Genomic DNA, 17323 nt, shown 5'->3' with positions numbered 1-17323 from the left:
GCCATGTCACATTCATTTCACAGACCTACAACATGACCCATTAACACAAACCCTAATTAACCCAAACTGAAGGGCACCTAAACTACTGTTCTGGCGTCTGTAATATTGTGAAATATTATTCAAATTTTGTATATAAGTATATTGTAAAATGTAATTTACGTATTCCTGTGATCAAAGCTGGATTTTCAGCATCATTACTCCAGTCTTCAGTGTCACATGATCCTTCAGAAATCACTCTAATATGATGGTTTACTGCTCACGAATCATTTCTTACCATTATCAATGTTGAAACCTGTCATGCTGCTTAATATTTCCACTCATTATTATTCTTTGATGAATAGAAAGAACAGCAATCATTTGATATATGTCTTTTGTAAAATTTCTCTTTACTTTTGATCAATTAAATGTACCCTTGCTGAAAAAAATATTCATTTCTTTCAAAGAATAAAAATCATAATACTGACTCCAGCCAAACTTTTGGTAGTACTGCAGAAAATAAACTTTTCCAGATATAAATATTTAAAATCGACCATCTTTCTCCACTCAGAATATGGACTAATAGACAAAACAGACAACAACAGAAGTCCAACAAAATGCCCTTAAAAGCACATACACACACACACACACACAAATATATATATATATATATATATATATATATATATATATATATATATATATACATATATAGTGGGCACAAATTAAGAATTTGTTCCCATGACTTATTAATTCTTTCCCTCATTTTAGTAAATGGTGACCAAGTTTAACTAATTCGTTTTCTCGTTTTGATATAACTAAAACAAGGAACAATTATTACAATGTGGCCATAAGTCAAGGAAATTAATAAGTCAAGGAAACGAATTGTTAATTCGTTACCACAATATACATATTTTTTTGTCCGAATCTCGCGTCAGGGCCCCATAGTGTAAGTCTGGAACTAATGGAAAGCATAAGTGCTCCCCCTAGAGGCTGAATGAATATGTGACAGGCTTTTATTACCCAAGATGATGTTACTTTTGAGACTCAAAATTAGTTCAGCTCACTAGAATAGTGAAGCAATTTTCAGCAAAACTTGTATATATTGCATTTAAACATATTGAAACTGGTATGCAATGTGAGAGATTTAGAACAATGAAGCAATATCTAGTCTGTGGAGTCAACGTTATTGAGCTCGCTCTGAAAAGGTTAGACCCAAAGAGACATCCCAAAGACAAGAGAGAGACAGATGGAGGAAACGAAAATCAAATGAAAAAGGAAAAGAGACAAATTCTTCCAGCATTTGAGAGAGTGTTTAGTAGATTTCTAAGGTTTTTGATCTTATTTAATCGAACTTTTAGAGAAATGTAGAGAAATTTGCAGACATGTCCTTCTGGGCAGGGTGTTGGTGAGAAGACATGGTCTAATTCAATAACACCATTTAAAGGGATAGTTCACCCAAAAATGAAAACTCTGTCATCGTTTACTCACCCTCAAGTCATTCTAAACCTGTTTGACTTTCAAAAGTCAAGATATTTTGAAGAACATTGGGAACCAAGCAATACTGGAGCCCATTGACTTCAATAGTATGAACAAAAAAATAAAATTCAGTATTTTCAGTTTTTAACCCAGGTTTTCCCCATGTTCCAAAACAGGGATTTTTAAATATTTTGAATTTTATTTTTTTTTCTGTTTTGAGTGTGAGTAAATGATAGCATTTTTGAGTAATAATAAAATAATAATAATTAATTTTATTTGTGGGTGCCTTTCAGGACACTCGAGGACACCTTACAACAAAATGCATAGTTATACAAGAAAACAACAACACAATAAATAGTACAATTAACACTATAAGTAACCTATCTCTTTAAAGGAGCAGTTCACTTTTAAAAAAACTTTCGCTGATAATTTACTCACCCCCATGTCATTCAAGATGTCTGTGTCTTTCTTTCTTCAGTCGAAAAGAAATTAAGGATTTTGATGAAAACATTCCAGGTTTTTTCTCCATATAATGGACTTCATTGGGAACCAAACGGTTCAAGGTCCAAATGAGATTTTTAGTGCAACTTCAAAGGGCTTTAAACGACACCAGACGATGAATAAGTGTCTTATCTAGGACCCTTCGAGTCATGACTCGAAAAAAGATTTGTTCATTTGATGAACAATTTTGAACAGGAGAGTCACGAACACGCATCACAGAACAGAGCAAAGCGAGCATTTGTGCTTATAAAACTTAAACGTTGTCATTTATTTATTAAATGAGCGATCGTTTCGCTAGATAAGACCCTTATTCATCGTCTGGAGCCGTTTAAAGCCCTTTGAAGCTGCACTGAAACTCTCATTTGGACCTTGAACCGTTTGGTTCCCATTGAAGTCCATTATATGGAGAAAAATGCTGGAATGTTTTCATCAAAAACCTTAATTTCTTTTTGACTGAAGAAAGAAAGACATCTTGGATGACATGTGGGTGAGTAAACTACTCCTTTAAGTTTCCAAGAATGTTAGCAAAACGTAAAATCACTTCTAGATTAATTTTGGTGTTGTGAAGCTCCGCCCACAGTGAAATCATATTAGTAATCTAACAAATACTACACACAGCATATTCACTCTGAAACGGACAGAACTAACTAACCTTCTGAGCAGAGGTCTCCCTGTCGACCGAGGTTGCAGTGACACCGAGAGCCGCCGGTATCGTAATCATTGATGCAGAAGCTGTCAGGAGGGCAGACCGTCTCGTCACATGACACGTCGTAGACGCGGGGCCTTTCCCCTTTCCACGGTGTCATTGACGGGCTGGGGGACGGCACCGCAGGAGGAGGCGTAGTAGGAGCGGCGCCTGTCAGTATTACGGGTGTGGTGGTTGTCCTGGGGGCGGAGCTAGCGACCGTTGTCATGGTTATAGTTGTTGTTGATGAGATATTTTGGGAAGCAGGTGTACGCATCCTAAAAATAACATTTCCGTTACCGGGAGTCCCGACGCGGGAGCGTAGCTGAGACCGCCTGCCACTTTTCTTACTGTTTGGAAACTTAATCTGCAAAAAAACAGATCCCAGAAAGATTAATAATATTCTGAGACACAATAAGTTGTCTATTGTGTATACAGTTGTATTTATAGAAAAAATGTATAACATTTTGCCTCTTCGAATGTGTTTTAGGTTTCTTTAAAGGGGTCATGAACTGCATTTTTTAATTTTATTTTATAATGTTTCTTGAGGTGCACTTATAATGTTAGTATGAATTTAACATCATTGAAGGGGAGACTTCAGTTATTGGGAGAATTCAGTCTAAATCATAGATATCTATATAAAGGCTAGATATCTCGTCTGCGCTGCTGGCCAATGGAGGTCGACATCAGCACCTGGCGGCCATCTTGTCACAGGCAGCTCGCTCACTGGTAACATTGTTTTAATGGTGCATGTACTTTTTAAATCACCGTAACTTGCTCAATTTTCTACCGATTTTCAAACGGTCTGGTTTGTTATAAACGGCAGAGATGTAGTTATGATACTGCATACTTATGAATAATAAGTGTAGAAATAAATAATCATCCAGAATTATAGCCACGTTAATAACCTTTGTAAGAAACCAAAGCGTTTGTAAATCCGTCAAGATTTCAACGACAAAAGAGTATTTCTTACATCAGATACCGCAGAGCCCGCCAGAAAGCCTGTCTGTGACAAGATGGCCGCCGGTGATGACGATAAATACTCCGCCGTGAGACATCTAGCCTTTATATAGATATCTATGGTCTAAATGCCCACCGCTGTGATTGGCTATCATATTTGCATATGAAATAAGTACTACAAGTGAAACTCTCTCAAATATCTGTTGAGCATACACTGTAAATGCAGTGATTTTGTCTCAAGAACGCTTTCATCGTAACTAACAGTGCAAACATGATACATAAGAGATTTATTGTGCGGTGTAGACAGCGTCATTGATTATAATGATACTTATAGTGCTGTGATTGACAACTCCAGCGATTATAAAGGGAGCATAGCTTAATCACAATTTAAATAACATATTATTTTCATGCTACTAAGAGAAAAAGACACGATGGGGCCAAAGACACGATGATGTAGAAGTAGGTGTTGATTTTCTTGGTCAAGTCATAATGTGACGAAATCCGAAACGAGGAGCTTGATTTCAGTAAAAGCTGTTTTTGGACTAATGAGGAAGTTTTGAGTTCTTCCTTGTAGAACGTACATGTTTTTATTGTGCAATGACCTCTTACATGTCAAAATATCAAGGTAAATTTGATTTCTAAATCCATGACCCCATTAAAAATCACAAAAGATCGCTCACCTCCTCAACGAAGACGTCATAATCCGAGTCATCGATTTCAAACTCATCTTTCCTATCAGAGCTTGAGATGTAGACGTCAGAGTCTCCACTGCCTACATCCATTGTACCTGTTTTTAAAGCAGGGGATTGATGTCATTTAAAGCAGGGGATCGTGTACTTCTGGCATCTGACCTCATAAATACAGTTAGCAGGGGAAAAAAAAATCACCATGATTTCATGCACAGAACACATCTGAATTTCAAAAGGTTTCTAAGGCTTGTTCATATTGCACACAATTCTGATTTGTTTGTCTCTTTAGTCCACTTTCAATCACTTCTGTCTGGAAATAGGGAGAACCACCAACCCGATCTCACGGGAATTCGTACGAATTTTTTACGAGGTGGCTAATTCGTAACAATTCGTACGACCTCACTCGTAAGAATTAGTACGATTTTGCTAAATCGTACATATTTTACGAATTAGCCAATTCGTATGAATTTGTACGAATTACCTACCCGTGACCCCGCCCCTAAACATAAACATCACGTGGGTTTAGACAAATCGTACGAATACGTACGAGTGAGGTTGTATGAATTAGTACGAATTAGCCACTTTTGAACCACTTTTGAATTGGTCGTGAGATAGCGTAGCAACCACGTTTACATTCACTTTTGTTGACCACATTTACATATGAACGCGCCTCGAGATGACTGAAAAGGGAAAGAGTTAAAAGCCATGCCCAATTCAGTTCTGAAGTTACAGTGATCTTAATCCAGTTGTTTTTGAATCCAATTGATTCGCCAACCGAATTATGACCATGCTATCTTGAAACTGCGTAGCTCAATGAGTTGCTGTGATTGGACTGTAAATGTGTGTGTGGGGGTCTATGCTCTTAATCTGTCTGCTGGAGGGTTGGGGGCGGGTAACTACTGTAGCTGTAAGCCTCCTCCAAGTGTGTTTGTGTGACATTGAGGAGGGTCTTCCTCAAAATGAGCAGGCTTTAAGATGCTTAATTTAATTAGTCTGGTCTTTCCAGCCAGTATGCACACAATAGACCCTCCTTAAATCTGTGATGAGCATCCAATATAAAACATGCAAACCATAGTCATTTAGACCCTTTTATCCACCGTACAAATATTATAGGGACAAATCAAGGGCACATTCAAATCTTTTTTTGAGCCATTTGGTTCATTCAATGAACGAAATGACTCGAAAAAAGATTCAATCATTTTGATGAACAGGAGAGTCACGAACGTGCATCACAGAACAGAGCAAAGCGAGCATTTGTGCTTATAAAACTTAAACTTTTTTATTTATTTTTGAAATGAACGATCGTTTCACTAGATAAGACCATTATTCATCGTCTGGTGTCGTTTAAAGCCCTTTGAAGCTGCACTGAAACTCTCATTTGGACCTTGAACCGTTTGGACCCCATTGAAGTCCATTATATGAAGAAAATCCTGGAATGTTTTCATCAAAAACCTTCATTTCTTTTCGACTGAAGAAAGAAAGACATGGACATCTTGGATGACATGGGGGTGAGTAAATTATCAGCAAAAGTTATTATAAAAGTGAACTACTCCTTTAAGGTCATGTCCAGTAACTTACCGAGAGTGCGCACGGGGTTGTTAATGGCACTGGGAGGACTGATCCCATGTGCGTTTACGGATCTGATGACAAACTGGTACTCCGTGTCAGGCATCAGACCCTTGAGCACCATAGAGTTCGACTCTACTGGCTCTCTGATGTACGTCCACTCAGTGTCCATCTCCGGCCTGCAACACACACACACACACACTCATATCACTAAATTGTCATCCTGCTTTCTTTGATCATGCAGAGAATTAAACTTTTAACTATAAAACACTACTAGTTATTTTTTTACATTATCTGAAGAAACTGTGAGAGTTGCTTGCGCAAAATTCAAAATAATGATGCTAGGGTTTTGCAAGAAAGTGAATTGGGATCCTTTTTCAAAGCATTTCCACAGTAATTAACATTTTAAATCTACCTTTTAAAAAAAATGTACATTTATAATACTATACTTTCTTACCTTAGAATTAAATTACAGAAAACTGGTTAACGCTGATGCGTATGTGTTTCTAAGTATGCATTTCTGTGCAATATAGAAAAATGAATGCATGCATTTATAACTAGCAGGCTTTACTATTGTAATACCCTCCTCTCTGGTCTACCAAAAACTACAATTAATACAAAACTCTGCTGCTCGAGTATTGACGAAAAAGACCAAGAAGAGAGAACTTTACACCCATACTAAAATCATTACATTGGTTACCTGTTAGTTTTCGTGTTGATTTTAAAAAACCTTTAATTAGTTTATAAGGCACTGCATGGAATTGCTCCAGACTATCTTTTAAAAATGCTTATAGTTTATGTAACTGTAAGGACTCTCAGATCATCGGATTCATTACTTTTAACAGTACCAAACAGTAGAAGTCAAAGATTTGGTGATGCTCCTCGTCTCTGAAATAATCTTCCAGAAGTAAGACGTGCCGAAAATATAAATAGTTTTAAGTCTAAATTAAAAACGTATCTCTTTAGTCTGGCCTTCCTATAATATGTTTGTAATTTAAATGTTATTTTATCATTTTAATAAATCATTCATAATTTTTTTTTTTTTCTTGTATTTTACCTGTATTTTGTACTTAGTTTTTATTTTTGTGCCAGTAAAGCACTTTGAACTGCATTCATTTGTTTGGAAAAAAAGTGCTATATAAATAAAATTTGCTTGCTTGCTTTTCTCAGGCAAATTAAACATCTTTCTCTCTTCTGAACAATGTAATCAATCTCTCAATGCTTTTTCCAATTTGGAACGTCATACTAATCTATGGTGGATTGTTTTCTGGTGCTAATATTGAGATACACGGGAAAGCAAAAATGACATTTGTTGTAGTTTCCGTGCACCACTATAGAAGTTTATCCAATCATGACACTTCCGCTTCTGCTATATTACCCAGATTATGTGAAAGGTTGTTAATCTGAGAAGCAGACAGTCTCTAGTGGGGGGGTCTCTCCTAATCTGCTGGAGGACCATGCTCGATTGAATCATGCAGCATAATTATGAAAGAGTGTTAAAAACATGCCGATTGGACCTGGACACGCTCCACTGAATATATTTAGCATTACAGATTTTTTTATGATTTTGCTGCATCACAAGTTTATGATTTTTTTAAAGAAGCATGTAAGGATGCACCTCATGAAGTTGATGAATGCTTTTAAAGGGATAGTTCACACAAAAATGTAAATTATGTCATCATTTACTCGAGTTGTTCCAAACCTGTGTGAGTTTCTTTCTTCTGCTGAACACAATAGAAGATATTATGTAGAATGTTAGTAATCAAACAGTTGATGGTAGCCATTAACTTCCATATTATATTTGATTCCTCTCAGAAAAAAAAGGTACAAATGCTGTCACTGGGGCTGTATCTTTTCAAAAGGTACACTTTTGTATCCAAAGGCTACATATTGGAACCTTAGAGGTACATATTAGCACCTAAAATGTACATATTAGCACCTGAAATGTACAGTTTAGCTCATGAAATGGACATATTAGCACCTTAAATGTACATATTATCACCTAAAATGTACATATGAACACCTAAAATTGACATATTACCACCTAAAATGTACATATTAACACCTAAAATGGACATATTAGCTCATGAAATGTACATATTAGCACCTAAAATGTACATATTAACACCTAAAATGGACATATTAGCTCATGAAATGGACATATTAGCAACTAAAATATACATATTAGCACCTCAAATGTACATATTAGCACCTAAAATGGACAAAAGTTTACCTTTTGAAAAGGTACAGCCCCAGTGCAGCTTTTGTACCTTTTTTTCTGAGAGTATTCTATGGAAGTCAATGGAACTGTTCGATTACCAACATTCTTTATAATATCTATAATATCTTCTTTTGTGTTCAGCAGAAGAAAGAAACTCATTCAGGTTTGGAACAACATGAGGGTGCGCAAATAATGAGAGAATTTTCATTTTTGTGTGAACTATCACTTTAATGACCAGAGCTGGAATTTAGACAAAGCAGCAGCTCAAATATAAGAGAGGTTTCTTTTATTAACATTTTGGGTCATTTGTGTTATTTCATAGTTTTTATGACTTATTTATTTTTCCGAATTGTAGTAATAGAGAGTCGGTCGGTGAGTTGTCAGGAACTCATACACACATTCCAGCGGGCCGTTGTGTCCTGCGGGTCAGAGTTTGATGTGTGTGGAACTGGCCTGAATGGGTTAGTTGTGTTCTAGAACAGTAATGACCACAGAAATGCATTAGTTGCATGAGTCATCTAGACAGGGTAAAGATCACACGCAGAAACATCAGTCAGTCGAGTGTTAATAAATGCACAGAAGATCTTCAAGGGAATGCATTCTTTGAAAGAGAATGAATGAAGATTTAAAGAAATTTATTTTAGTTCCTGAAGTTGATCTATCTATCTATCTATCTATCTATCTATCTATCTATCTATCTATCTATCTATCTATCTATCTATCTATCTATCTATCTATCTATCTATCTATCTATCTATCTATCTCCTGAACAATTACCTGATATAAGCCACCAGGAAGTATAGCACAGGTGCACTTCCTTCACTTTCTCCATGTTGCCATGACAGGGCCAGTTCTGTGTCCGACACGGCGACTGCTTTAGGTTGGGTAGGAGGTGTAGGAGGCATGCACTTTTCTACAATTTAAGAGAAGAATATAATGAAAGTTGATTGATTCTGTTAGCTAAATTCAGGCCGATTAAAATGATTTGTCTGCTCACCGTGAGAGCCTGTGCTGATGTCCCGGGGCATGCTGGGTCTGCCCTCCCCTGCCCAGCCGTACGCACCCACACTGACACGGTACTGCGTGGCCACCTTCAGCTTCCCGATCACCACATCCTAACACACACACACACACACGGGAACAGCTTGCCATGCACAACAGCACCATATGGCATTAACAGAGAATCAGATATGAACATATACTCACAAAGCTCGCTTGACCATCAAACTGCCCCTGCAAGACAACACTCATAAAGTCAAATTGTCCACTTCAACTGTGGTATAGTGTGTGTAAGTCTCACAATTCATGTGGTATAGCGTGTGTAAGTCTCACAATTCATGTGGTATAGTGTGTGTAAGTCTCACAATTCCTTACATAGTAAGTCTCAAAATTACTATGATCTGATCATTCAGAATTTATTATAAAAAATCTTTTAAAAATTATCATAAAAAAATTCAATTTATTTATCTTAATTATAATTAAATGTTATATATAAATATATGAGTGTATGTTATATATAATTATACAATAATTATAAATATATGTTATGTATATACTGTATATACTGTGTATATATATATATATAGATAGATAGATAGATAGATAGATAGATAGATAGATAGATAGATAGATAGATAGATAGATAGATAGATAGATAGATAGATAGATAGATAGATAGATAGATAGATAGATAGATAGATAGATAGATAGATAGATAGATATATATGTGTGTGTAAATGCATAAAACACCTCCATATATAAATATACACATAGGTAAATATATACATAAATGTAAATAATGTAATAATGTATTGTTATTTTTATCAGGAGTATTGTACCAAATAATAAAGAGGTTGTACATACAGTTGTGAGCATTTCTAAACTCAGTGGGACTTCCAGGACAACAGCATTGCTGGACGGACGGTTATTCCTCATCTCCGTGTAAAACACCTGGGCAACAGAATAAATTAATATTTACATTAATATTTTCCTCTGGAAAGCATCGCTCTCAAATCGTTCCTGTAATGACATCTATACAGAGTCTTCACTAGGGCTTGTAATACCTGATAGCAGATACCTGAGCGTTTTAGCTAGTTTTTATTCCATAAGCAACCATAACAACCTTAACATAAGTTAACAGAGACTCATACAGACAAATCATAACACTCAATATGATGGCTTTGGTCCCGCCTTCACAAAGTTGTTTACTCGAGAACCATTCAAATACCAGCCAGAAATATTATATTTAATTAAAACTAAAATGAAAACCTTAAAAATAGCTGTGTCCTAATTTGCATGCTATCCGTCCTAAGTAGTGTCCCAAATCGTAGTATGTTGATTTCTGGTTAGTGCAGATCTGTTCACTCTCTAATATTACCCACAACCAATTGCATGTTAGATAAGGATTCGATTAGAACTACAAACATTAATAATAAGTGTAAGGTTGAGAGGTTTGACTGATTAATAATCAGTATCTAAATTGACAAAAATTTATTTATTCAATGTTATCCACATTATATTTCATCGGAAAAAGCATTGTGAACTTTTATAAAGATTTGTTTGGTCATTACATTTTAAATGCATCATTATAGAAACCAAGAGCAACATGTTACAACATCTATCCAATCCATCCATCCATCCATCCGTCCATCCATGCATCCAATCTATCCATCCATCCATACATCCATGCATCCATCCATGCATCCATCCATCCATCCGTCCATCCATGCATCCAATCTATCCATCCACCCATACATCCATGCATCCATCCATGCATCCAATCTATCCATCCATCCATACATCCATGCATCCATCCATGCATCCAATCCATCCATCCATCCATCCATCCGTCCATCCATGCATCCAATCTATCCATCCATCCATACATCCATGCATCCATCCATCCATGTATCCAATCCATCCATCCATCCGTCTATCCATCCATGCATCCAATCCATCCATCCATCTATGCATCCATCTATCCATCTGACCATCCATGCATCCAATCCATCCATCCATCCATCCATCCATCCATCCATCCATCCATCCATCCATCCATCCATGCATCCATCTATGTATCCAATCTATCCATCCATCCATCCGTCCATCCATCCATGCATTTATCCATCCATCCAATCTATCCATCCATCCATCTATCCATCCATGCATCCAATCTATCCATCCATCCATCCCTGCATGCATACATCCATCCCTGCATCCAATCTATCCATCCATCCATCCGTCCATCCATCCATGCATTTATCCATCCATCCAATCTATCCATCCATCCATCTATCCATCCATGCATCCAATCTATCCATCCATCCATCCATCCCTGCATGCATACATCCATCCCTGCATCCAATCCATCCATCCATCCATCCATCCATCCATCCATCTATGCATGCATACATCCATCCATCCATCCAATCTATCCATCCATCCATCCATCCATCCATCCGATAGAATACTCAATTAAACTGAATGTGGAGGATTTTAACTGTGACAAGTTTAAATGCACATAACTAAGACACAAAGAGCTTGAACCTTGTATCCAGTGATAGTGCTGACGTGTCTGCGGGGCATCTTCCACCGGACACTGAATGCAGTGCAGTTCACCGTCTCCAACTGGATGTCCAGCGGTGGACTCAACCTCTCTGAGAGGAACAACAGATCACCTCACAGATATAACACAACATAAATACTACTTTATCATTCATCAGTTCATATACATATCAACATTAAACTACATCAACATAAGACCAAAAACAGATCTTGCAGCTGCTTACTTTAGCAAACAGCTAATAATTATTTAATGTAACTCATTCAATGGTGATGATGAGAAAGGTTGTAACAAGAAAAAAAGGAAAACAAAAACATATATATATATATACGTATATATAACAGGCCAATTTTAGATGCATTACAGATGATGCGTGTGGACAAGGTCATTGCTAAATGTCTCGCACAGTGTGTGTGTGTGTGTGTGTGTGTGTGTGTGTGTGTCGCTGCAACCTTAGTGAAATATCCTATGGCATACTATGAAAGTCAATGGGGTCCATCGACTGTTTGGTTACTGACGTTTCTTTTATTGAATTGAAATATTTTTAATGTCCCCTAGGGGCAATTTAGTTCACAACTGGTAGCCAACTTACATACACTTATATATATACACATTCACACAAAAACAGATAAAAAATATGAGATAATAAATAGATAAAAACATAAATAACATGTACCTATAGGTTGTTGAGAAACCCAACAGCTAATGGTACAAATGTTCAATGTTTTATTTTCAAAAAAGGAAAGAAATTCACCTAACTTACCCTATTGTTTCTACACCGTAAAAATGATATTTCAAAGTGGTAAATAAAACAAAGATTACTGGAGTATATTAAGAAAACACTATGTGTGTAAAGTTGCTGTTTGAGCATAAATCCATCATTGTCTGACTCCGGTTTGAACAATAAAAGGTTAAAAGTTTTTTTTACTTTTTCCGTGCATGTCTATGTGAGGTAAAAGCGTAACGGCTGTTGTAGCTCCGCCCCCTGTGCTGAGAGTAGACGCTCATTTGCATTTAAAGGGACAGACGCTTTTGCTCACCCTCAAAAGGTGACAATTTTAACATGCTATATATAAATATCTGTGGGGTATGTTGAGCTAAAACTTCACATACACACTCTGGGGACATCAGAGACTTATTTTACATCCTGTGAAAAGAGCATTATACCACCCCTTTAAGTATCTTCATGTTTTTCAGTGTATCCCGTGATCCCATCATCAACTCATGCCTGCAGGTTTCACAGAAACGCATTATTTATTCCAAACGCATCACTTTCTCTTTTCAAGATATTGCTTTCCCATTAAAATAAACACACATCAAGACATTTCACTTAAAAGGTTTGTAGTCATTAGAGAAATCGTGTAATTTGATGTAGTCTGACTAATACGCTCGTTTGATCTTGGCTCTGATACATCTGTTATGAGTTGCAGGTGTTTGTGGCGCAATTAAAATAAACTGCCTTCTGAAAAGACACCAATCTGAACCAAGATTAATCTAAAAACATACAAACAAAGCATGTTTCCAGAGCCCAGTGCAAAATTAAACCATAATGCACTGTGAAATGAATGTGAAATAACAATCTCAAATACACAGAGCCATAATAGATGTACTTATGAAAAGCAATTTAGGAAGGATCTCACATAATGAATTTTTTCCCCATGAAACTTAATACAATATCTGAAAAACACTTTACAATAAGGTTCATCTGTAAACATTAAAATTAGTTAACATGAACTAACGGCAAAATCCTTCTAAATAATTTATTAACTCTAGATAATGTCATCTAGTACAAAAAGTTGCATTGTTAATATTATTTAATGGACCTGAGCTATGAACTAACAATGAAGTTTAAAGATTTATTAAAGATTAAAGATTTACATAACATCTGCTCTGCCCTCCACTCAATTTTTTATTGTGCTCCCTTACTGAAACTGTATATGTCCTGTTTGCTTTAATTTATCAGTTGATTCCTTTTTATTATTATTTATTTATTTTATTTTTTTTAATGTATTTTCTATTTTAATTCTATATTATTGTTATTAATGGTAGATGATATTAATAATTATTCATTCTGTTGTTTCTGCTGATATTATCATTCATTGAGTTGTATACATCTAAATGTATTTTGTTTTCTTTTGCTTTTTTGTAAAATTTAAAATCCTAATAAAAATACTTAAAGAAAAAAAAAAGATTAAAGATTTACATTTGTTAACTATAATGGGACCTTATTGTAAAGTGTTACCCCATATCATTTAGAAATTGCCAGAGAACTTCCAAAAGTCGTATGCTACTTTCCACTTTGGGAACAAAGTTACTTTGCATTTCATTACAATTTTGTGTAAAAATGTCTTAACGTTTGAACTGCGATCAAATGAGACGACGAAAAGAGGTGATAAAATCCCAGCAGCAATTACTTCTGTTTCATCACACAAAATAATGAGAGAGCATTGTATTGTGGGATACGGTATTTAATTGTTACAGCACATTTTAAAAAAAAAATGAAGTAGCTCATCCAGTATTTTATGCATACTAGAAAATTAAGAGCACAGTATGCAAACTATTTACTTAGTGTGTTTAGTGTCAGCACTCAGAATGCCATTCTGCACACAGCCCATGATTTACAACTCGCAATTGCTTGTCAGAAGCACCTAGTACTATATGAAAAGAAAAAAAAATTATTTGAAACTCATTTTTATTCTTTTGGCAACTTTAAAGCTAAAGTCACAATACTAGCTTGATTTAATGGGATCCTTAATTCGAGAGCATCCCAGAACGATGTATATCATTAAGGTATGGATTTTAGGCAACAGAAAACGGAGATAACAAAATTGGAATTGATGTTTAAGTTTCTGTGACGGTGTAAGAAAACCTTCAGTGACCAAAAATGTCCGATTTTCATTAACAACTTTGAGTCAATACAAACTAAAGAGAAAAGGCTCCGGGCAAAGATCTTTCTCAACAGATGATGCAATCAGACTTATAGGAAAATTACATTTACCCAGACCAAATCTTAATAGTTCACTTCTACAGTTCCAATCCATCCACTGTCATAGTGTGGAACCATGAGGTCTGAAACGAAACAGACCAAACCTGGCTATACTTGGCTGTAGACTTAGTCTTTTAATAAATCAAGACCACCAAATTAAATATCGCTTCACTAAAAAGCGCATTAAGGTTAAGCATCTCCATATACCCAAGGGGACCAAAGGGACAAGCACCAATTTGAAGCATTTCATCTGAAGTGTCAGTTATCAGAGGGCTTGTTTATCTGAAATGACTGATGGTTTTCATTACTCTAAACTGTTGGCTATGGGCATTGGGCATGAGATCGTCCGGAGGGCATGTGGAAGCGCCATACAGCGCTGACCCTGCCGTATGACTGCGACCTCAGATGTCTCTGTGACAAATCACCTGTACATCCATCCATCGGAATAGCCGAAAAGTTTGTCCTGGATGATTACGGGACATGAAGAAGCTCCAAAAAGTATCATACATGCTTAAAAATGCGTGAATGTCTTGTCATTACATTGGCGAAATATAAAGAAGAAAGGTCTGATGCAAAAAAAAAAAGTTTGACAAATCAATAAAACACCATGTGATTTAAAGACTTGCGTAAAAATAGAAAAAGCTAGTGAAGATTGCCTATTGTATTTAATGCAATGACATACATGTCCAAATAGCCTATTTGAGGTTATTGCATAATAATAATAATAATAAAATCATCATTAAAAAAATATGACTAAATTTGAAGAAATGAAAATGACACTCACCTGACTTCCGTGCACTAGACTTCTTTGCGCAAAGAGCGCTATTCCACATCCACACCAATGCAAGAAGCACCATCACTCTCTTCTGGAGGCGCATTTTCAATCCTTTATGATTTTGGAAATACTGATCGCATAAATATGAGCTTCAAATTCTGCTGTTCCTCATTCTAAACTCCCGTAGATAATAAAGCGCTGAAAGTTCGATGTAGCCTGTTGCAGACGCTGAAGCCGGTCTGATGCGATTACTGTCTGCTGGTGATCACACACACATAGCCTACACTCCTCATGTGCGGGCCCTCAGGAGCCCCGACGCGCGCGATCGACGCCGAACAACTTCTACATCCACGGAGCGCCACGACACACACACACGCGCGCGACTCGAGTCCGTGAATCACACTCAGACGCAAAGTTTCTTCTTATTCCAGAGTGTTTTTGAGCGGAGCGGTGAGGAGAGAAGGCAGGGACACTCGGAGTTAAGAGGATAATAGTCTAATCTACACAGATGGAGACTTGAGCTCGCTTCAGTAACTCTGACCAATATAGCAACACGGAGACTGGTCGATACACTCGCACACACTGAAGGATGATTGAGGGAAAGTTTCAGCGGTAAAGGTGCAGATGATGGACGGGGATGAGTGGACATTAGATGAACTTTGTGGTGGGTATTAAGTTAAAACTATTAGATAGATAGATAGATAGATAGATAGATAGATAGATAGATAGATAGATAGATAGATAGATAGATAGATAGATAGATAGATAGATAGATAGATAGATAGATAGATAGATAGATAGATAGATAGATAGATAGATAGATAGATAGATAGATAGATAGATAGATAGATAGATAGATAGATAGATAGATAGATAGATAGATAGATAGATAGATGTTGTCCTGTTCATGTTTTCTCTTCTCTCCTTCCTCCTTGAGAATATGAGGAATCAACTGGAAATTGAGGAATTCATAGCTGTCTCAAAGCAATCATTTCTGTTATAGAATTGGATGTTTATGTCAAATGGGGGGGCAATCATCTGCACTAAATCATCTGCATTTTTCTGCATTGTCTTCCCTGCTAAAATCAAAGGAGATTAATTAAGTTTGATGATTAAGCAGCCTGATTAGTGACAACATTCACTGTGATTACTGACATTTTAATTTAGTCCACACATGCACACACACACACACACACACACACATTTAAGACTGCTTCATCACATAATAAACCCAACACTCTTATAAACAGATATTGTATTACATTATTTAATATGATATATATTATGTTTATAATATAATAGTATAATTATTTTGAATATATAAATACACATGTGTAATTAATATATCAAATATTTATATTTACGTAGTAGGCCTATAATATTACTTTTGTATAAATATATATAAAGTATATAACATGCAAATATTTCTTAAATATATACATGCATGTGTGTGTATCTATATATGAAGAGTTCAGATGCAAAAGCCTCTAAATGCCATTTAAAATTTTCTTCTTTAATGATGATTTTTATCAAACTTGTATATTTAAGTTCAATAATTTCACTTAAATGGCAATGATAATTACCTATTAATTGAAAAGTGAAATTACTGAACTTAAATATACAAGTTTGATAAAAATCGTCATTAAAGAAGAAAATTTCAAATGGCATTTAGAGGCTTTTGCATCTGAACTCTTCATATATACAAAATAATTGTACACTACACACACATATATTATGTAAACACAAACTTTTATTTTGGATGCGATTAATCGCGATTAAAGCGCTTCAAATCAATCACTAGCCTACTGTAAAGCTTCCTTAAACAAGAAATATATCCACCAACCAACATAATAAATTGACTTCATCAAACAGTAAATATGAGCTAAAGTAAATAAATCAACTTGGTAATAATATAAGCAGAAG

General features: G+C 35.9%; 1 protein-coding gene across 2 annotated transcripts in view; it reads right to left on the bottom strand.

The window, feature by feature from the left end:
* The window catches only part of egflam (EGF like, fibronectin type III and laminin G domains), a 30831-nt gene extending 15104 nt beyond the window's left edge, over positions 1-15727 (bottom strand). For both annotated transcript variants that reach the window (XM_039684474.2, XM_089130600.1), the window contains exons 1-9: positions 15410-15727; positions 11624-11733; positions 9941-10027; positions 9284-9310; positions 9075-9192; positions 8855-8990; positions 5869-6035; positions 4282-4388; positions 2609-3008 (exon numbers count right to left, since the gene is read on the bottom strand). In XM_039684474.2, the coding sequence (XP_039540408.2) occupies positions 2609-3008; positions 4282-4388; positions 5869-6035; positions 8855-8990; positions 9075-9192; positions 9284-9310; positions 9941-10027; positions 11624-11733; positions 15410-15503 (1246 nt within the window). In that variant the 5' untranslated portion in view covers positions 15504-15727. The remainder of the gene's footprint in view (positions 1-2608; positions 3009-4281; positions 4389-5868; positions 6036-8854; positions 8991-9074; positions 9193-9283; positions 9311-9940; positions 10028-11623; positions 11734-15409) is intronic.
* Between the last annotated feature and the right edge of the window lie 1596 nt (positions 15728-17323).

Source organism: Pimephales promelas, chromosome 4 (genome assembly GCF_988280905.1).
Source record: "Pimephales promelas chromosome 4, fPimPro1.hap1.1, whole genome shotgun sequence".
NCBI classification, from domain to species: Eukaryota; Metazoa; Chordata; class Actinopteri; order Cypriniformes; family Leuciscidae; genus Pimephales; species Pimephales promelas.
This window is presented reverse-complemented; position numbering and strand designations above follow the sequence as displayed.